Source organism: Oryzias latipes, chromosome 16 (genome assembly GCF_053564925.1).
Source record: "Oryzias latipes strain Hd-rR chromosome 16, Olatipes_Hd-rR_3.1".
In the NCBI taxonomy this organism is placed as follows: domain Eukaryota; kingdom Metazoa; phylum Chordata; class Actinopteri; order Beloniformes; family Adrianichthyidae; genus Oryzias; species Oryzias latipes.
Window position 1 is genome coordinate 18,233,573 of NC_136252.1, and position 21,515 is coordinate 18,255,087.

At 37.2% G+C, this 21,515-nt stretch overlaps 2 protein-coding genes across 3 annotated transcripts in view; both read right to left on the minus strand.

Moving 5' to 3' along the window:
- Positions 1 to 276: 276 nt before the first annotated feature.
- Positions 277 to 7,485, minus strand: zbtb32 (zinc finger and BTB domain containing 32). The gene is made up of 5 exons (XM_011485110.4): positions 7,363 to 7,485; positions 4,444 to 5,469; positions 3,461 to 3,546; positions 1,967 to 2,131; positions 277 to 1,043 (listed from the first exon to the last, which is right to left on the minus strand). Exons 2-5 carry the CDS (start codon positions 5,436 to 5,438, stop codon positions 814 to 816), a joined length of 1,476 nt encoding a protein of 491 aa, XP_011483412.1. The 5' UTR covers positions 5,439 to 5,469; positions 7,363 to 7,485; the 3' UTR covers positions 277 to 813.
- A 9,814-nt stretch (positions 7,486 to 17,299) lies between these two features.
- Positions 17,300 to 21,515, minus strand: part of aplp1 (amyloid beta (A4) precursor-like protein 1) — a 35,138-nt gene continuing 30,922 nt past the window's right edge. Inside the window, exon 17 of one of the 2 annotated variants that reach the window (XM_023964217.2) lies at positions 17,300 to 20,162. In XM_023964217.2, coding sequence (XP_023819985.1) covers positions 20,061 to 20,162 — 102 coding nt within the window. In that variant the 3' untranslated portion in view covers positions 17,300 to 20,060. The remainder of the gene's footprint in view (positions 20,163 to 21,515) is intronic. The other variant, XM_020710093.3, reaches the window with a different exon arrangement.

The window sequence follows — 21,515 nt, forward strand, 5'->3', positions numbered from 1 at the left end:
ATTTAAATGAAGTCTGGATTGAATCTGATACTAATAGTTTCCACAAGGAAGCAGTATTTCTCACTGCACTTAAACAAAATATGACTTAATTTAATTAATTTTTTTCATAAAACGTTTACACACAAAATGATATCTCATATGGCTTTCAACACAAAAAGATTAATACCAACCAAGAACATTCAAAAATTCAACTGTTATTCTGTCATCACAACCAGAATTCTTCTATTTAAGCTGCAGAACACTCACAGTTTTCAAGTTGAATCTATATTTTTGTTCTTTTCTTTTTTTTTTTTTTTTTTTGCAAATAAAAACCTCTTTATCCAAATGAGGTGTATTTTCCAGTTGAGTTTTGGAAGCCCCTTTTCTAAACTCAAGAAACACATCAAAATTTACTGCGGAGCTCGTCCACAAGGGGGCGCTCTAAACACTAGTCTAAGCAAAAGGCTCAACCCAATAAGATTGAAAGTTGGGGGGAGGATTCCTGCGTCATGCAGCGAGGAAAGGATATTGATGTGGCTTTGATGCATTCTGAAAACTTTCAAAGCTTTTAATGTCACAGGAAATTGGCTGTGTTTTTCTCCTATTTTTGTAAATGCAAACACACGACAGTTTCAGTTTGTGTAGATATTATCACTGTAATCCTGAACAGCCTTTGGGGCCTTAAGAGCAAAACTGCCTTCAATTGCTGCAGGTTTTGTTTTGTTTAACCTCAGTTTAAGCTTTCACTGTGCGATTTCATACTGTAACCCTGTTGGAAGCATACACTGAAACTACACCCATACTGTAAGAGCTGGATGATCACTGAGGCGTGGCTCAGATGTGGGAGATGTATAGGTAGGTGCTGTTAATGCTCCAGTCAGAGGGGAAGTCCTGCAATGCGTGGCTCTTGACGTGCCTCTGCATGGCAACCAGGCTGCTGCAGAACTCCAGGCAGACGGTGCACTGGTATGGCGAGGCCCCCCCATGGGTCCGCAGGTGCTTGATCATGGCCGAATAGTCTCGTGAGCGTTGACCACAGAGGCGGCACTCAAACGGTTTCTCTCCTTAAGGCGCAGAGAAAGCACAGGAAGAAAGACCATAAAGGAAACCATACATTTAAAAAAAATTCTTATCTTGACAAAACCCACATTTCTTTCTTTCTTCTTTGTTCTGTTTTCTTTTGCTTTGCGGAAAGGAATTTCAAAAGTGAGTGAAATCACCTAAACTGGGCTGCTGTAATGCAAATCCTCCAGATCTGCATAGATTACATCAATGTTCCACTTACTTTGCTTCATAGCTAGGCCGACCTGATAAGAGCCTCATGCAAAAACTGATCATATGCACAGTGCGTAATGAAATAACATGTAAAAACAAGAAAAACACTTTATTTTTCGTTTTTTTACACAGAGAAAACTTTCCATTTTTGATGTGGCGACCTTCTGAAAATCTGTCGACTTTTACTTAAAAACATATTACTTTATACATTTTAAAAATACTTTATTTAACAAAAATCAAAGAATTGATTAGGCAATTGGGATCTTATCAAAATAAAACAAAGTGATTCAAATTTAGCTTTTTTTGTGTCTTTGCAGCTAATAACACTGTATGACACAAATACTAGAAACGTTTTCTTAAATATCTTGCACGTATAAAAGTTTCAGTTTTACTTCAAGACTCTCATCATGGTTCTAAAAAAATAAAGGAAAACCGTTGAAGCTTTCTGAAAATGAATAAAAAATGTTTTTGCTTAAAATGATGAGCTGGAGGTTATTGCTTGTTTGAAAAAGTTAATGAAAAACAAAAAAAACAAACGTTTTATTGTGAAAGGCTGTTGCTTTTGGTGAGCTGCACTCATTGACCTACAGTCAGTTAGCTGTCAGCAGCACCAAACTTCAACCAGTAGAGAATATTCCAAGAAACACCACAATCGCAGCATTTTCTCTAACGTGCTTTTGTTTAGTGATGAAGCTGAAACGATGTGACTCACCGGTGTGAACACGGTGGTGTGTATCCAGCTGGTGTTTCAGACTGAACTTTTTTGGACAGTGCTTGCACTGGTAGGGTTTTTCTCCTCGGTTGTCTCCTCTCCTCTCTGTTTCGTGCTGTTGCGCTTGTCTTCTTCCGCAGAACTGACATCCTGCTATGCTCTTTCCTGCGAAAGTCAACATGATGAGGGACAGCAGTAGATGTGAAGAGTTTGGTCAGCGGTGCAGCCCTATACTGGTTGCAGTATTAGTCTTTTGAAGTTTTAGGAACAGAATTTTTAGATTTCACGTTGACTTCGGTTACTTATTAGAACAAAGTGCTCATTAAAACATCTATAGGTCGTCCTACAGATTGAGAACTCATTTAGTTTCATTGGACTGATTACTCAAAACATTTTTTGAATGACACTTTCATCAATAATAATTAAAGCATTGGATGTGGAACTGCATATTTTTTACTACTTTTTTCAAAATTACTTTTTATTATGATTTCAACTAAAAATACTACATAAAGAAAGAATTAAGACAGATTGTGGGTATTTTAAATCAGAATTTCGGAGAGAAAAACGTTTTTACCGCATGACTTAAAGAACTAATAAAGTTTTTAACATTTTGAATCTATAGAAATCATTAAGTAATAAGAGCTTCTCTGTGATGGAGGACAATGAGTTTAGACCGCTTACACTTAATTTCTTGCAAGTGCACAAACGCGTCTAAAAATGACAGGTGTGATTTCGAGGGTAAAATACTGATGTTTTTTTTTTTTAACAAGTTGACATGTTTTTTAGGGGCTTTTCAAAGAAAGCAAAAAAAAACAAAACGTGCCTTTTATAGTTGCTTATGGACAGGATGTTAAGATATAAAGGAGGTGTGGCAAGGGAAAAAAGGAGAGAATAACCACAACAATCGAACAGCTACTTCTCTAAACACTCCTCGCTGAGATCTGTTGCCTTTAGCGTGTTTCCTGTCCTGTCCATTGCATAACTTAAAAAAAAAAAACAACAGCTTTGTGAAATACTTGCATATTTTTATAATCCAACGTCAAAAACATTCCAGTGCAGATTTTTTTCTATTGGTCGAAAAAGAAGTGGAAGCTGCCAGTTGTTCCACGGGTCCATGCGTTGAAGTTGTTTGTTAATGAGGGCTAAATGATAATTGATGGATTATGAGCAGAGATATGCAGCTTTGGGTGCTGCATTCACATCAGGACAATTTCACAAAACGAGCATCAATTTCTCAAATCTCTCTGGTAAAAGTGCTGCGTTGCTGCAGTACATACTGTACCGCATGTATCTAGCTGTATCTAGTAACCACACAACTGCTCCTGTTGCACCATGCTTTCAAAACCACAACTCTCTTTATCACTTTCCACTGCGTAGCTACAAACGTAGAGGTTAAAGGTCATGAAAAGAACTCTTAGAATCTTGCTAAATGGGCTTGTTGTCTAAAACTAGAGTTAATTGTTTCTTTGCTGCCTTTAGGAATGGTGTCATTACCCAAGTGTGGATCATCAAGGAGTCTCGTCCGGCAGTGTTGGCAGTCTTCATTTGTTTCTGGGCTGGGTTTGTGCGTTTTAGAGTAACTGTAAATAAAAAAGACACTTCTGCATTAAGCATTAAAATAAAATATAATATATAAAATAAAATAAAATATTCTATACAATTAGCAAATGCTAAATTATAGTAAGGGAAATAATCAATAATGTGCTAAAGCGATTTATTCTCACCAAAGCATACATGTATGTAATAACGGCACTGCGGGTCATTATTTCACATCCTTCAACACAATCTGCTTTCTCTGTTTTTCCAACCGCAAGATTTTTTTAGCATTTTTGGAAAAAGTATCAAATAGACCATGTAGCACGTCTGATCTAAATATGAAAAGGAAGTCGTACTCAAGGGCGTACTACAATCCCCCCCCCCCCCCCCCACCACCACGCCAGGAACGGTGCATTAATGTTTTCAAATAATTTTTTTCTGTGGTGCAGACACGGCCAGTTGAAACTCTGAAGGTATGTTTTAGTGGGTGGAAAATCTTAGAATCTGCAAAGGAAGGGAGAAATTTAGGGGGCTCCCCTATTCTTGCTGTTCAGTTGTACTTTGTGGTGTACTTGAAAGAAATAGGCAACTCATAAAAATCAGTCGTTGTTTTTTTCTTTGCTCTATTTTATACAACCAAACTCTGGAAAATTCATTGAAGGTTATGTAAATATGTTTTTATATTATTTTTTCTTTGGGTTTTGTTCATTTCTATTTAAAAATGTGGGAAGACTTGAACTATAAAGGGAGAGTTAATAGGGGAAACCGATGTAGGCTTGATCGTGCACATCAGCCTGAGCAGCAGTGACTCAGGTATTATAATAGCTGCAAAGGAACAATTGGGGAAATTAGGGGCTTCAGTATGAATCTAAGAGGAAAAGTGTAGAGTCAAAATTGAATATTTATTTAAAAAAATAGTTTAGAAAACAGGTCTGAATTACCTTTGATCCTCAGTTTTGGCTGGCCCGTTCAATATGCTTGGGCTGTATTTTTTCCTCTTCAACAGGCTGTGCTTGATCATGCTGCCCATCCGCCTGTTTCCAGTGTAAATGTTTGGTGCACAACTCGGTCGGAAAGCTGAGAGGCCCATGGCAGAGTTCTGAAGTGGGTTTTGAAAATGGGAACTGAGTTCGGGTAGCATGTGTTGAGGGGACAGGGAGAAAGGGTACAACACAGAAGACTGGTTTAAGCACTGCAGGGGATGAGCTGTGATTAAGTTGGAATAGTTTTCTGCTATCCGTCTCAGGGTGTTCAGGTGGGCCTCAGAGTTCCACATGCTCACAGGGAAAGAACAGGGAGAAGTGAAGGATGAGCTGCTGTTCCTCGTTATAACACTGTCCCTATCGCTGCCAAAGGCTTCAGGTAAAGAGAATCTCTCCCTCTTCCTTGGAGATGGAAGGTCATCGAGGGCATTAGGTAGGCCAGATGGTAAATGGTTTTTCCTGCCGGTACTAACACCCGCACCCTCAGAAGAGGAAAATAATTCTTGTACTTTGTCAGGGTTGGGACTTTCTTTTGCACTTTCCTTTTCTTCTTTGACATCTGAAATCAGTTCAGTGTCCTTACTGGCTTCAACCGCGTCCAGCTGTTTGCGACACTGATCCTCTAGTAGCTGCATCTCCAACAGCTGAGCAGCTCTCAGGAGCGGCTGCAGATCCTTCACAGGCACCTCAAGAGTTTGAGTGTAGATGAAGTCCATCACTTGCTGGAAGGTGTGGGCTGAGAGGTACTCCAGAGTGCAATAGGTCGGGCTGCCTTTGCATTTCTGGTCGAGCTGCCAAGCTAACATTTTGCTGGCGCAGGCCAGGACCAGCCGGTGAGCTCTGAAAGTTTGGCTCTGAACTTTGATGATGACATCACACAGCGACCCAGAGCGACGTAAGGCTTCCGCCTGCTCCAGGAAGTAGAAGTACTGTGTGTTGTTGATGCGGATCATTTCTGAAGCTGCTACAGATATTAGCAAAAGTCTGAGAAGAGAAAGCCACAAAAGTCAGATGCTATCAGATGATGCCTACATGGTTTGAAGATTAAGCTCAATGTCAGCGGTTGCTGACATCTCTAAAAAAGGGAAATCCTGTTGCAAATCAAGAACAGCTTGCCATACAGAACAATTTTGTGGTCTGAATTTGTGTCCATCTATTACAGTATGAGGGGACATCTGGTACTCAGGAGAATGTATTTCATATCATAAAGAGATGACTTGTTATCCACCACTTTTCCACCACTTTCATATGTTTTTAAAGCACATTTAAGAGTGTGGAATTCACGATCAAAGCGATGCCAGCTATCACGCTGGAAAGTTTCTTTAATGAGTGGAAATGTACTTGTCTGTGCAACAGCTTTGATATTCACACAGCACAAACACACTCTAAAAGCCACAAAGCCATGACAGTATATGAAACCATGACTAATGACTGTACACACCAGAAAAATGAGTAAAGTTTTAACATCAACATCAATACAACCTTATTGGAGTGCAATAAACAGCCTCAGCAGTCTGCAGGGGTGTAATATGTAAATATGTCTGTATGGTACAGGAATAATTGGAATTTTACATCTAAAATTGAGAGTAAATGGATGAAGATGTTGTGGTTGTTTATTTTGAAACTTCCAGAGAAAAAGGCTGTCATTCTTGAACTGCATAATGAGCTTTTGTTAAGCAGGGGTCCCAAGTATGGTGACCTACAAAGAAAGACGTTTAACTTATTTATAAGCCTGTGTGCAACTGAAAGCTGGTTTTGTATGCCAATGCCGGCAATAAAGGGAAAATGCACGAAGAACACATTTAAAGGCGATTCTTATTTTCCAACATACATTTGTTAAGAGATATGTGTAGTATCAGTTACAAATGTTGTCAAACTTATTACTACCTGCAACATATTAATTTCTTTGTGATTCTCTGACATGAAATCCATTTTGTTCGTAAAAGTGAAAGTGACAGAAGGACCTGATTCCGCCCTTTTGCGAATGATCAGGGTTGAGCCAGTTCAGGGATTCTTTTAAGTGTCAACTTGTTCATCCAAAGAAAGTTCCATCATGAATATCTAAATATTATATATATGTATTTTATATATATATATATATATATATATATATATATATATATATATATATATATATATATAAAAATACTGAATAAGGTAGAATGTGGTGTGATCAAAGGTCAAAGCACGCCTAGGATTCTCAGGACCTTGAATCAAGTCCGCAGATGATAGGAAATCATAGGGATTGACGTACATGAATAGGCCTTCAAAGAAGCACTGTGGATCATTTTTGGTCATTTTTGCCAATTATCCATTTATAAAAGTAAAGGTATTTGTCAAATGTCAATCTAAAAAAGCATCGTTACATATTACTGTTGTGCTTTTTAAAGTTAGTTGATCTTTTTAATTGTTTAATTTCTTCTAGGAATAGAATTGCATTGTTGGGTTCAGTGATCGTTTCCCACACTTTAGGATTATGTCGCTTTTTTCGAAAGACACTGTATAACTTTTTTGGTCTCATTTCTAGGTAAGCTCTGTCATGAGTCAGATTTATGTTGACGTTATTCATTTTAATTTTTCTTTTTTTTTTTTTTGGTGACATGAATCTAGTTAATCAATCAATCAATTTTGCCAAGATTCAAAGGTTTTAGAAAAATTTGCTGAATATTTTCTAAAAATGTAACCGAATTTATGGTTGGATTTGTTATTCTTATTGGCCTCGCTGTCATCACGAATGAGCCACCCAAGAAAAAGGTGAAATAGTTCAATGACGTCTAAGCTCTTTTTGCAGCTCAGTAGAATCTAAAAGCTTTTGCAGGGGAAAACCATTCTTGCATGTGTCAGTTTTGCACATCCTTTAACAGGACACGGACTTACAGTCAGCCTCCTTACTGCTCGCCTGTACTGTAGAAGTCGCTGAAGAGAGAAGCCTGATTTGAAAGTCTCCGTGGCTTTTGCAACAGCACAGCAGTACAGCGCTTTGGCAATTTTACAGCCGATCATAGGAGACACAGCTTGAAAAATCTAGAAGAGAGCAATGATCAAGTACATCCAATTGTGGTTTCAAGTCACAGAAACTTGAAAAGAAGCAGGATGTATGAAAGAGACACTTACCAGGTGCTTAGAGAATCTTCTCCCTGCAGTGCGCTGAGCTGCCATGCAGCATGACTATGAAGTGACAAGTTGGGGCACAGGTTAGACTGTGGGACAAGGTGGTTTCCTCTTCTCTTTACAGTCCCTCCTCTTCAAGTATCTTATTGGTACACTTGTTACAGTGCATAATCGTGTCATTTTTTGTAATAAAAGAAAGAAAACTGTATTTTTTTATTTGTGAAATTGCTTTAACTTTACTTTTTTCCTCTTTTTTCTTTAAGTTTTAGTCATGAGGTACATCATTGCAATAAAACACAAATTAAATAAAAGGATAAAAGAAAAATTCAGAGTTTTTTTAAAGTAGAAAAACAAACTATGGTTGAGTAGTAAAGGGAAAACTGTTTTTGTGTTGTCTGCTGTACCTGTTCTGCAAAGGACTTCCTATCTTACACTACAGCATTTGCTGGTCACTAGATTAATAAACTGTTCAGTGCAGACACAAAAACCACTTCATAGTTGCTGGTCTTTGACAGGAAATAAACACACCAAAGCTCGGTGGTACTGATAAGCAGGGGGGATAGGCTTTACTGAAACCTGTAGCCTCAAAATAGAAGTATCTGCGTTGGCTTTTTGTCAAATATGTCAGGTGTTGATGTGACAACCTGTGAAAATAGGTCAACTGTAGAGAGCCGGTCACTATACCAGACCCCTCAACATTAGCAGGTCCTACATAATATACGTTTTGTTTCGGTTCCATTCAAAACCGCACTTTGCTGTTAGCGTGTTTTTTTAACATTTTTTTTCCAAATTTGCTTCGAGCAGACGTGTCTTTCTGGTTGGATTCTTTGTTTTTTTTTTCTTTTTGTGTCCGCCTTATGCGAATGGCAGTTTTTTTTTTTTTTTACTTTTTCCTCTGTAGTAAAGTAAGCTTTGTTGGGTGTAGTGGAAGGTTTGAGGCAACGGTAAACCATTAGTACGTCCTTGCACGGACTTAAGTCAACCTTAGCCTGTTTTGAAAATGACATTCACATCATTACTATCTTTATTATTGAGTCATTTGTAGACTTGATGCTGTTGAGATAAGATAGGATTATTTGAAAGTTTGTTTCTGATACATTACTTGATTTACTGATTACAGACTTTACCAAATTACTTGTTGACTATGGTTGTTGCCAAAGTCTTAGAATAAAAATGAAAAAGTGTCAATGGGTTATGAAAGCTTCAGCCCAGTAAAATGGACATTTGGGTATCACACACTGTAAAGTGTTCGACATAAAATCCCATTTAGAAGGTAGATTTGAAGCTCTTACACATCTACTTGATAAATTTCATAAAGTCAGAGATAAACCATTAACAGCTGTTAGACATGAAGGTTTCTAGAAGACATGTTTTAGTCAAAATACTGAAAGAACTGACTGTTGATAGATTTTTAGATCAGAAAAAAATCTAGCAAACAACATTTTATTTCTTTCCATTTAGTTTTCAGGAGGACTAAATATGATTCTAGGCTCCAAGTCAATAAACATTGGTGAATCAAACCACAAAGGGTTGTTTGTTTACTCCTTTTCTGCCTTTTCTTTGCTTCTTATAATGTTTTAAAATATTTCCTCTGACTCAAACTCAAACCTTTTTTTTGAAGGTTTTTGGTTTTGGTTGAGTCTATCAGATATAACCAAACTGATGCTTGTCTCCTTTTGCTGATGATTCTTTTTTTCCCTCACTTGACAGCTTAATCTAAACTGCTATTGGAAGGTGTCGATTAGTCATTGACATTAGCTGGTAAGGATATGTTTAACAGGATTTACTTCTCCAAAGAAGACCACATTTATCTCACTCATTCAGTTATGTCATTAAAAGTGTCTACGAAAGCAGTGCACGACACATGGATACATAGAAGTTTTGTCACGAAGAAATACCTTGTTTAATGCTGCGACTTTTTCTTCAATCCTTATTTGATCTTTTTGTCTCAGTTTTTGTCACTTGTTTTATTTTATTCTATTTTCTAAAGATAGAGTCCCCTAGCTTGAGTTGCTCAACTTCCTTCCATGCTCTCTGATGTCTTCAGCAGCCGTTGCTGACTTTGCCTTGTGCTAAATTTGTGTCAAGTTATTCCTTGCTTCTTTTCTTATTTTAAGTAGTTTTTTTTTTAACCCTTTTTACTTATGATAGTTTACCTAATGAAAGTTAGTCATGCTAACTGACATGCATGTTAGTGGTAACTTTTGACCAAGCCAACATTTCTTTTTTCCAGTCCTTTATTATTAGTGGTGGCTTTCTTTGACCTGATGTCTTTTGCCTACAGTCTTTTTAGTCGGTGCCCAAAGCCACCATTTTGATCAATCAAATCTGCATAGTTTTAGCTGGTCCTGGACTATCCCTCCGAGAAAACAAACAATCTACGAATGAGTGAACACTTTTTCTCTCAGAGAAATGACCTTTGTCTTATTTTGGAGGAAAATGCATAGATTTTAGGAAAACACAAAGATTAAAAGTCTAAGATCAGTTTGGTTCATAACTATGTTGTAAAACAGAGTTTATATGAAAAACTGTCAACCTTGACTAAAATTTAGGTAACAGCAGATAGCATAGAATATGAAGTAGAAATATCTCTTTTTTGAACCATAACCAATATCCAGGGACTTGATGTACTAGTACTGCAATAGAGTTGAATCAAAAATTTTTTTTCATCAAAATTAAAAGAAAATGAGTCCCCATGCAAAGTTTAGCAACATCTGGGCCTAATATTGATGATATGCGAGTTGCTCCCAAAAACCTTAGTTCACCATGGGAATGGTCCTGAACACTTGATACCACAACTGAACTCCAGATACAATTTACATCAATCCACAACACTTTAAAAATGCACAATTCTGTTTTCTGCCTTCCATGGATCCAGTACTTTCCTTTGGGATGATGTAAGAGTAGATGAAGTAACTAGCAACTTGTTCCGTCATGCTTTTATTAGATCCCACTGATGTTTTTTACCCAGCAGGTTGTTGTCAAACTGAGTAACAAAACTGCTACACTCTGCAGGGCTACGATTATATTTACAACCACAATCATGTTTAACATTTGTAAAAAAAAAAATCTCTCCTGTTGCTTTGCAGCCTGAAGTTTCATATCCCAGCTGTGTTTTTTCAGTGAAGTTTGCATGTTCTTTTTGCTCTTTTGTTCTCAGTATGCAGAAGCAGGTTTTTTCTGGGTACGCTAACCTCCTTTGCACTGTTCAAAACATGTCTTACAGATGTCTAAAGAACCCAGTAGTTAGGATAATGTGGGTATCTTTTCTGGATTTGGCTCAGTGATCTGTCCAGGGTGTATCCCCCCTTCACAAATGTTTGCCTATTTTCATTATATATAGATTTTTATTTTTCTGTCCTTGTTTTAATTAACCACATTTGACTCTAGTTGTGTAAAACAATACAGGAGACACACGTAATAACACCCCACATTCGTGATTAATTTGAACTTTTTATTGGAAAACATTTGTAAAAGGGTGGTAATGGTATCGTGTTTACAATTTCTGATTTCTTTTTATTTTTTTTATGAATTCTTTGTCAGAAGAAAAAAAATCTGGGTTTAAGTGATTTTTTTTGAAGGAATAAACTATCTCAAATCTTGCTGACCCATTTTCTGCAGTCAAAATTCTAACTGCAGGCAAAAGAAACCGTCAATTAGGGGAAAAAATATACAAAACCTGCAAAGTTCATAAATTGTTTGCATGTGGAAAAAGCTGAACTGATGTTTGATCTTGTTTTGTGAGGACTCCTGATATGTTTCACCTCTCTAGCTTTTCCCTTTAGTGTAGCAGATTCACACGACGATACCAGTTTTCTGTCTGTACAAACATCTAACCACAGGCCCTTCCTTTTCATCTCCTTTCCCCTGTACTTTTCTTTTGTGTACTTTATAGAATTCAATTTTCTTCAAAAAGGTACAACAGCCCAAATGGAACATTTCTCTTCTATGTATAAATGAAATGATTAATCCGTTTTCAAGTAAAACAGAGGAGTGCAACACAATCAGCAACAAGAAAAGGTGTTTATTCTCATCCTATGATCTGGTCCAAGTTATACAAACACTAAAATATTTTTTTTAATAAATAATGCTCTTCACATGCAATGTGAAGAGCTACTATGATTGTAATTGAATGATTTCTAAAAAAAGATAAGACTCAAACCCACATCCCCTTGAGAACTGAGGAAATTAAACAATTGAAGAGACGTTGCAGATCCGCTGAAAGACTTGGAGAAAACAGAAACTTGGCATAAACTATCAAACATACCTAAACTAAACTAAAGCTTTATATAGACCAGGAATTCATACTTCGCGAACATCATCTCTAAAAATAAAATTAACCCCAGCGTCTTCTTCACCACAATTGAATCTTTGATCAACTCTAATGTGAATAAATACACAATGAATACACATCGCCTCATTGTGTGAGGACTTTGCAGACCACTTCAGGGGCAAGATCGATTCTGTCCGATCTAACATCACAAATGAACAGAAAAGCCTTTTTATTGGAAATGATGGCTTGATCTTACCTGAGGAACTGTTCAGTGCAGAGACAAAAACCACTTCATAGTTGCTGGTCTTTGACAGATTTTTTTCAACCGTGTGACCCTTAAACTGAGGACAGGCTCCAAGTTAATCCAACGACCTGTTATTTTAGATCCCAGCCCCACATCACTTTTTAAATTGTTCTACGGGTCTTTTGAGAATGACATTTTAAATATCATGAACTACTCTCTACAGACAGGTATTTTTCCTGCTGCCTTTAAAACTGCAGTGGTGAAACCATTACTAAAGAAAACCAATGTAGGCGCTTTGGCTTTTAATAACTACAGCAAGCAAGGTTTTAGAAAAACTTGTTTCTATTCAGCTTCAAAACAAAATTTTTAGGAAAAACCAATCTGGGTTTAGAAGGTGCAGAGACAGCCTTTTTAAAAATAGCTACTGATGTCTGGTGTGCCTGGGATTTAGGTCAGATCTCAGTATTATTTCTTTTAGATTTAAGTGCTGCTTTTGATACTATTGATCACCTGATCCTTTTAAACAGACTTAAAAGTCTAGGCCTTTTAGGGACTGTTCCCAAGTGGTTCAAATCTTATCGCATGGAGAAAACTTTATGGAAAGCATGGACACACACTTTTCTAAGGGCCATGAAATTAAATGTAGTATGCCTCAAGGTTCCATCCTCGGCCCCTTGCTTTTTAACATTTACATGCTTCCACTGAGGAAAGTCATCAGAAGCCACAAGGTCAGCTTTCATAGCTATGCTGATGATACACAGCTGTACATAGCTGTGTCTCCTGACGACACAAGGCAAGAAACCCTTTTTAACTGAATTTTAGATGTGAAATAATTGATGGCAAATTATTTTCTGCAGCTCAACCAGGAAAAAACTGAAGTTTTAGTTATTGGTTCTGAAGCTAAGAGAGAGAAACAGTTTCAAAAGCTAAAGGAACGTTCATTAAGCCATTCAGAAACAGTCAGAAACTGGTTTTTATCACCTTGGAAATGTGGCTAGGGTCCGCCCACTACTTTCTCTCGCTAATATGGAGATGCTAATGCATGCTTTCATCATCAGTAAAATTGAATTTTGTAACGCCCTGCAAGCTAGCTGGTCTTCCAAAAACTAACATTAAGAACCTTCAGCTTCTCCAGAACTCTGCTGCACGAGTTCTCACCAAGACCAGGAGGCGGGCTCATATCACTCCAATTTTAAAAGCCCGGCATTGGCTCCCCATGTGCTTCAGGGTTGATTTTTAATATACTTTTAACTGTCTTTTAAATGCCCTAACGGCCTTGCGCCTTCTTATTTATCCGATCTTTTAGTCAAATATGATCCCTCACGGACCCTGTGCCACTGGTCTTCTAGCCATCCGACTGTAAAACCCATTACCAACAAATAGGCATTGTTTCAGCACCATGGCCCTCGTTTATGGAACAGTCTGCCAGAAGACCAGAGAACCGCAGAGAGCACAGTTGCTTTTAAGAAAAGGCCCAAGAGGCACCTTTTTAACTTGACTTTTAGCTCATTTTACTACTTTTATTAATTTGTATATGTATTTATTTATCTATTTTATCTTATTTTATGAATTTACACTATATTATTAATCATTTATTTTAATTATTAATTATTATTATTTATTAATTATTTTATTTTCATTTTTATTTTGATTTTCATTTCCTCAGACTGCAGCTATTCAGCCGCTGCAGCTGTAGATGGGAACCTGCATCGCCACTTAGCTGTGGTGAGGATAGGTCCTCGCCTGTGATGCTGCATTTGGCTGGCTATGCAGTTGTTCACAGAGAGGGAGTTCCCCAAATATTTCCAACTACCAACATTTTGTTTTCATGCTCAGCCTGTTTCCCATTGTCTTTCCCCATCAGTTAGGGGGTGGGAAGTGAGAAAGGGATGGGGGGGTTGTGTGTAGGTCTGGGGAGGAGGCTCTATTTTTTAATTTTCGCGCTCTTTTTTTAGATCATTATTTTTTCTTTTCTTTATGTAAAGCACTTTGTGTTATGTTTTATAGAAAAAGTGCTATAGAAATAAAGTTTGATTTGATTTGATTTTTTTTTGTGAGGCAATTTTATGAAACAAAAAATGTTAAACAATGTCAAGAATACATGTTGTAACCCTTGTGCTATCTTAGATGACCCCCTCCTTGCATTGACGTGTTATATTTGCAATTTTGTTGTACTGTTGCACCTAGTGTGATTGTACAATGACAATAAAGCTTTATCTATCTATCTATTCCTACCATGACAAAGGTGGATAAAGGTGGAAAGATTTCATGCAATCCATGGACACCAGTGAAGATCACAAATCATTGAAGAAAAAAGGTTCAGAGCACTGTTTAGTGGATCTAGATGACCCAACTCCCAATGGTAAAGTGCCTAGGATAGCACAAGAGTTAATTTGTACATTAACAGATTGAAGGCATAAAAATACGAAGGGGTAAAGAAGTTATTTTCCACCCCAATTATTCTGTAAATACTTGCACCAATTAAAATCCAAGTTGTCACTACTGAAATTAAAAATGGGAAAATAAAGGTAAAGTTCAGAAGCGTTTTGGCCTTTACGTATCTGCAAATCCATCATCCTGATGATTAGTTCTGCTAAGTGAATGTTTCTTTTTATGGTAGTTGAAACTTTAATGATAACATATGTTCCAAATGAACACACAAAGTCAACAGCTTTTTCTTTGCGATATCAACTGACTACTGTGTGCAGGAAGTGCAAAAAAAATGTTTTCAGTTTACTACATTGTATTTACTTTTCAGTGGAACACTTACCACTGAGTCTATGCAATTAGATGTTGTTGGTTAATGTTTGTGATAACAGTTTTTTTGTTAGTGTGACACCTGGCAGAAATAGATCAAAGCTGTGCACAACCCGTAAAAATATGTGCTTAGATAATAGTTTGCTGACCGTTTGGGATTATTCATTCTGTGCGTCTGCGTCTGTGTGCATCCGGACAGGTAAACGCTGACATTTGGGTCTGCTGTAGAGGTTGCGCAAACCACCGAGTGATGCTCAAACCACTGGACAATGTGAGTTCATCTGTTCCCCTTTGAAAAATTAGCATCATAGCGACACTTAAATGTCACCTTGCTCTTTATGGGAGGGAGTCACCAATAAGTGATGCACAGGGCTTTACCTTCCAGTAATATCAAGAACTGTCCCCCTCACCTCACACACACCACACACTCCTTCGCACCTGCTATCCCCTCACTCTCGGCATCAACACCCAGACACCCCTTCCAGCACCTATGCTGACTCATTGGTGTGTTCGTGTGTAACAGATAACGTGAAAAGCTCCTGTGTGCACATCAATGTCTACAATACTGTTTGATGATAAGGATGTCACAAAACGCCTGGTGGCATCATTGATGTCCCTACAAAGTCGTTTTTCTAGCACTGAAGGGTTTCACATTGTTCTTTTGTTGAATGAATCAAAGCAGTACTGAACTAAACAAAAAGCACACTCAGACTGTGACACAATTAAAGTCTGGGTTAATATGAGTCGCCTTGCTTTACCACAGCAGCCGTATGTCAGTACTTCAGAGGAACCACTACCAAGATGAGTGATGTCTGCTGGAGCTATCAATGGCAAACTGTCACTGTACAGCCACAGCACCTTTTCAGTGTAATTTGGGTGAGCAGGACTACCCGTCAGTGTTGTGGTTTGGAAGAAGTGAGCCTGTGCAGGCCCTTGGGCTTGACACTTCTCTGTAATTTGTGGGTGAAGGGAGGTAAGAGGGCCGCCCACGCAGGTAAATTGCTTCTTGAGAACTGTGTCAGACATGCTTGTCAGTTTACTGAGAGCTGCATGTTCATGGATGCAACTAAATGTTCAGAAAAACCTCATTCCTCCTGTTGTGTGCTCAGACAACAAAGCAATGGATGTCACAACTACACACATAAACACACCAGCTACAGTACATTATTACTCAATGCTCCACATCAAGTTCAAAGGAATCTATTCATTATCCTCACAGTAAGTTTGTAGGGTTTTCTTTGTAACTGCTTTCAGAGCGAAAGGATAAAAAAGATGCAAACAACAAAAATCTCTTTTTCAGCACTCAAAGAACCAACTTCATGTGTGACATCTTCACAAGCAGAGGCATGGCTGCTCTGTGTCAGCAATAGGGTACCCTTTGGTTTTCCACATGGCTTCACACAGGCTTGTTGTTCTGAATGCTAAAATAAGCAACTGAAACTTCAGTGGTTTTAAAAAAAGCAAAAACAATGGTCCTAAACCTAATTTTAGCCAATTTAGCATACTATTTTGAGGCATTTAGGTTAAAATAGATAACAATGGATAGAAATGGTGGCACTGTAAATCTTGCTAACAATTTTTCAACTTTTTGGTTGTAAAATTGCTGCACATATCCTATAAAAAGGTTTTTATTCAATGTATATATATGTTAAGGAAACTTCCAAAAGCTGGAATAATATGTGTGGGAAGTTCAAACAAATCTGAACATTGAGTAAAAACATTTTTAACCACAAATGAACAAAATGTTTCAATTACTTGTAACGGTATGTAAAGGTTTTTTTGCACATGAAATTTTGTTATTAGGTCATTATTACTTTGCACCTTTGTGAGCGTTTTTCATTTATTCATTCATTCTGCATCTTTACTCCAAAATATTTGTTGTGTCTAAATTCAATTTCGATAGTTTCAGGGAGAGTTTAGATGTGACACCATCGAATGTCCATTTGTAGATGCAGCTACAGCTTCACAGATGTAGTAATCAGACTTTAAGCGTCACTACAAATCTGTTCAAAAGTGGCAGACATGCTAAGGTTGCAATTTATTTTTAGGAAAAATGTATCAGATACAGGACAGCGAGTTAAACAGGGCTTAGATACATATAAAGAAAGCATTAACTTTTGAATCAAGGACTTTTTTACCATACCATCTTTTGCATGTATATTCTTAGTTTCCTTTTCCAAAGAAATTCTTCTGAAACTAAATGGAAAAATCATTTTCAATAGTGAGTAAGCCAGGTTTCCCCTCTAGAGTGGGGCTTTTTTTTCCTGGTTTCCCCTCTAGAGTGGGGCTTTTTTTTCCTCATTTGCAATTGTTTGAAGGTCAGTTTTCACTCTCTTCCTTGCTGTCTCAAAAATAAGCTAAGGTAAAACCTAACCTATGGTGAATTTAAATGTACAGATAAAGAAATAAAGACACTCAAACATGTGCAGTTCTTCACTGGGTCATTTATTTTTATTGAACTATTAACTGACTTTCAATTTGTCAAGTTTACTTACAACAGATATGCAAAAGAAACATTTTGTCAAATTAGCTAATCTGATCACTAATGGAGCATGTCTTTGGTTGAAGGTCTTAATGAAACTGAAGAGCAGCTCTCTAAATGATACCAACCATGTCTAGTGAAGGAAACTGCAGTCGATCTAAAGTTTCACAGCCTTCACCAATCTGGTTTTGCTTGTGCTATGTGTTCTCATCAATTAAGATAGGTCCAAATTTCTCATTTTTTTATACTTGATATTTCTAAATCTTTTCTCATTCTTCTAATTATGTGAACCGCGTGACCCTTAATCCAACTGAATATTACATATAAATAAAAAATACAGAATAGTTACATCCAAAACACAGCATTGTAAAAGGCAATAATGCAGCAATTAAAATCTCAATAACATACAGTAGTTTATATTTCATTGGGAAGTACGGGGACAACAAAGAAGTCTAGAATTTGACAGGGGACATACGTACAAATGTGATTTGAATAACTATATTATACACCATTCTAAGTCTGCTAAATGCTGGTAGGAAACCTTCAGTGGTTTGGGAAAAAACACAGGCAAGCTTGTTCTCATCTATGGTTTCAGTAGTATCATTACAAGATCAACTGACTTAAACTGTGAACATACAATTATTTTATCAGTAACAGAGCTGTACAATTTATACAGGAGCTATGACTTCTCTTTACCTTACATAACGCACCCACAACCTGATTTTTACCTGCCTGACAAGACAAACAAAAACTGAGCTCAGACAGTCCAATTATAAGTGCTTTTTTCCAAGCAAAGAAAACCTCTACAGTTTATACTTTTTTTCTGAACTTTGTTGAGAAAATAAAAACAAAACAAAAAAATGAAAATAAAATTGCAGGTTTTTAGAAAACAAAATTGTCAGTGGAAAGATGCAAATAAAGCACAACTTGATTGAGATTTGGTTTGTTCGTACAACACCATGTAGTTGAAATCTGATGAATCAAAAGCAACATTCCACGCTGCGACCTTTCTTAACCAAGACGATTAGGAAAAGTTTCAAATGATGCAGTTTAGGGACGATACAAGACAAATTTCACACGATGAGCAGTAAACAATTAGTAATTTAAAAAAAAGGGGGGAGTCCCTTTTCAGTTATTATTTTTTTTTAACTTTTTTTAAATACAAGTGTTTACTACAATGAGTCATTCAGTGAAATGTTTCAGCTTTAATAAGACGTCATTAATGTTTGATAGTTTGTGTCTATGAGCTTAAAATTGTTTAAAGTGGCTTAATTTTTGCACAAACAAAACTACTTTCATGCCAGAGCGGTGTGTTTTTCTAAGACGTTTTTCACACACTGATGCTTCACATGAATATCGATGTGTCTTCTGTACATTTCACTGCTTTGTACAGGCTCATACATCCAGCTGTTCCTCTGCTCTGATAAGACATCTTCCAAATGTAAGGATGATTAGATTGCTACACAAAAGGTCGGCAAGGGTAACGGGTATGGAGTCTTTTTTTTTTTTTTTTAAAGAAGTTGAGCTTCACTTCTTGGTTCACTACTAAAGAGGGGGATTACTGAAGAGAGGACGGGGGTCTTAACGTCTACCTCAAATACATTCAGAAAGTAGTAGCTGTGTCGTTGTCTTGTGCTGGTTTTACAACAGTCCGTTTTCAATCAGCCATGTTAGAAGTGTGTCTCCTTCTCATAACAGCACAATGTTACTATTTATTTTCTTTCTTTCTTTTTTAAAAATGTTTTTTTTTTTCCATTACACTGATGCAAACTAATCAGAGAAATGTCCTCACCGTGTCGCACGTACTTCCTTATTTACAGTGCTGGTTCGGAACAGTGACATTTCCGCCTCTTCAAAAGCAATGACAAGAACAACAAAAATAAATACTGCAGCGTCATACACCGGTTGTCATGCTTCCATCCAAAACATTTGGTTCGGATTGTTTTTTCGTCTTATGGTTATTTTGGTAGCAGAAGAAAAAAGAAAAAAAAGACTTCCCTTCTCAGACTAATTTTGGCGAAAGAAAATGTTTGGTATATTTTGCCGCACGATTATTCAAAATACTGAGGGCGGGGTCTCAAAAATAAATGATTTTTCTTTTTTTTTGTGTCACCGCCACATCCTCCAGCAATCTGTGTTTTAATTTAAAGCCTAATTGCTGCATACATTCAAGAAAATCCCCTAAATCCTTGCAAAGTGTTATCTGTCAAAGGGGATTGATTTAGTTGTCACCCCTCTTTGTCTCTGCATGCTCACCATTGAGACTGTCATTTAAATAGGCTGTCACTCACACGCACCTACACAGATACTTCATGTCTAATCATGGTACAAGCAGAACAAAGGGACTACCACAGAAAAATAAATACTATAAAGCGTATGCACCATTCAGTTTTCATTTCTAGTTAGGAGCAATAGGTCAAGTCATGCCATGGGAACGAGGTGAACAAGGTCTATGAAATGTGACGCTACTAACCAAAACGATGCATCAAATTATAGTAGTTAATATAGGATAGTGTTTACACCTCAATATTCACATTCTGAGGACAGGAGGGTCTTGGGTTTGGGGAGCAACCCCCCACCTAATTGTTTCAGAACTTGCAACACAACATAAACTTATTGTGGGTGGCGTAGCTGGGTCACCACTTTAAGGAAGAGGAGGGGGACAAAACAGGTGGTCAGGCATGACTTGCTGGTGGCCCCAACAGGCTTCAGTTCATCTGCTCAAAGAATTTGTAGGTGGGGTTTTCATAGCCATGGTTTTGCATTTTGTTGAGCTGTCGTTCTTCTGGTGTCAGCATGGGGTCGACCTGCTGAGAGAGAAAAGTTATTACACCCGATACAAGCTCTGGTAGCGGATGGATGGATGGATGGATGGATGAATGGATGGATAGATTGATGGATGGATGGATGGACTAGTTGGATAGATGGATGGATGGATAGATAGATAGATAGATAGATAGATAGATAGATAGATAGATAGATAGATAGATAGATAGATAGATAGATAGATAGATAGATAGATAGATAGATAGATAGATAGATAGATAGATAGATAGATAGATAGATATCTCTTTTGGAGCTTGTCATCAAGTCTTGTCTTAAAGGTAGCTCGCATAACATAAAAGTGTTGGCACTCCTGCATAATTGTAAAGAGCAGATACATGCAAGATGTCTTCACAAAATTAGGTTATTTATACAGATAATAAACTATTGTTTTAAGTGGTCATAATGAAAGCTGAAATATGTGTATAAATGATGGATATGAAAAAATAAATTAATAAAGATGCTATAGAATCAGTATGTTAAATATGGCCAACTGAAATACGTCTTGAGTCACAGCTGATGGAAAGTAGGTTGATTTGGCGAACATGCCATTCAATTCATCAGGTAAAAGAGTTTTGTCTCCTTTCATTTTTAGTCATGTGAGGTAAATGTTATTAGTAACATGGTTAGTGACTCTTATAAAGTTGTTGCTCAGTTTGCAGGCAAGCCACATCACTGTCACAGTGGTCTTCTATGCAGTTAAGCAACCAAAGATTACACCCCCCTGAAGTTTGCAGCAACTTATTTTGTTCTGCACTGCAGTTCCTTTAACTGCTAATTATTATTATTTTTTTGCAATTTGTTTGCTTTAAAGTGGACGGACACATGTTGCATGACTTTTTAGGGAGGATTTTACGACAGCCTATTGACACATTACTTCAATAAACAGCAGTCATTCAAATGTATTTAATTCAAATTTTTAGGTAAGATTTGTTTTTGTTTTTACAGTTCATTGTATTATATTGTATTATAAAGTATTTTTACATTTTTGTTAGCATAGATTGAAAAAGATTTTATCTCATTTGTTTTCTCAAAGACCTTTCTGTGTGGCGTTTGTGTTTTCTCTTCATGCATGTGTGGGTTTTCTCCAGGCTCTCCAGCTTCCTTCCAAGGTCCAAAAACATGCTTCTAGATGATTCTAGATGGTCTCCTCTGTGTGAATGTGTGGTTTTGTGACCCTGTGACAGATTGACGACTTGTCCAAAGTGTATCCCGCTTTCACCCAACAGTAAGATGGGCTCCAGCAATTCCATGCCATTCAGCAATTTCAGAAAAAATATGTATGTTTTCTAAAAACATTACATGTTAAATCAGTATCTAGCTAGATTTGTTTTTATCTC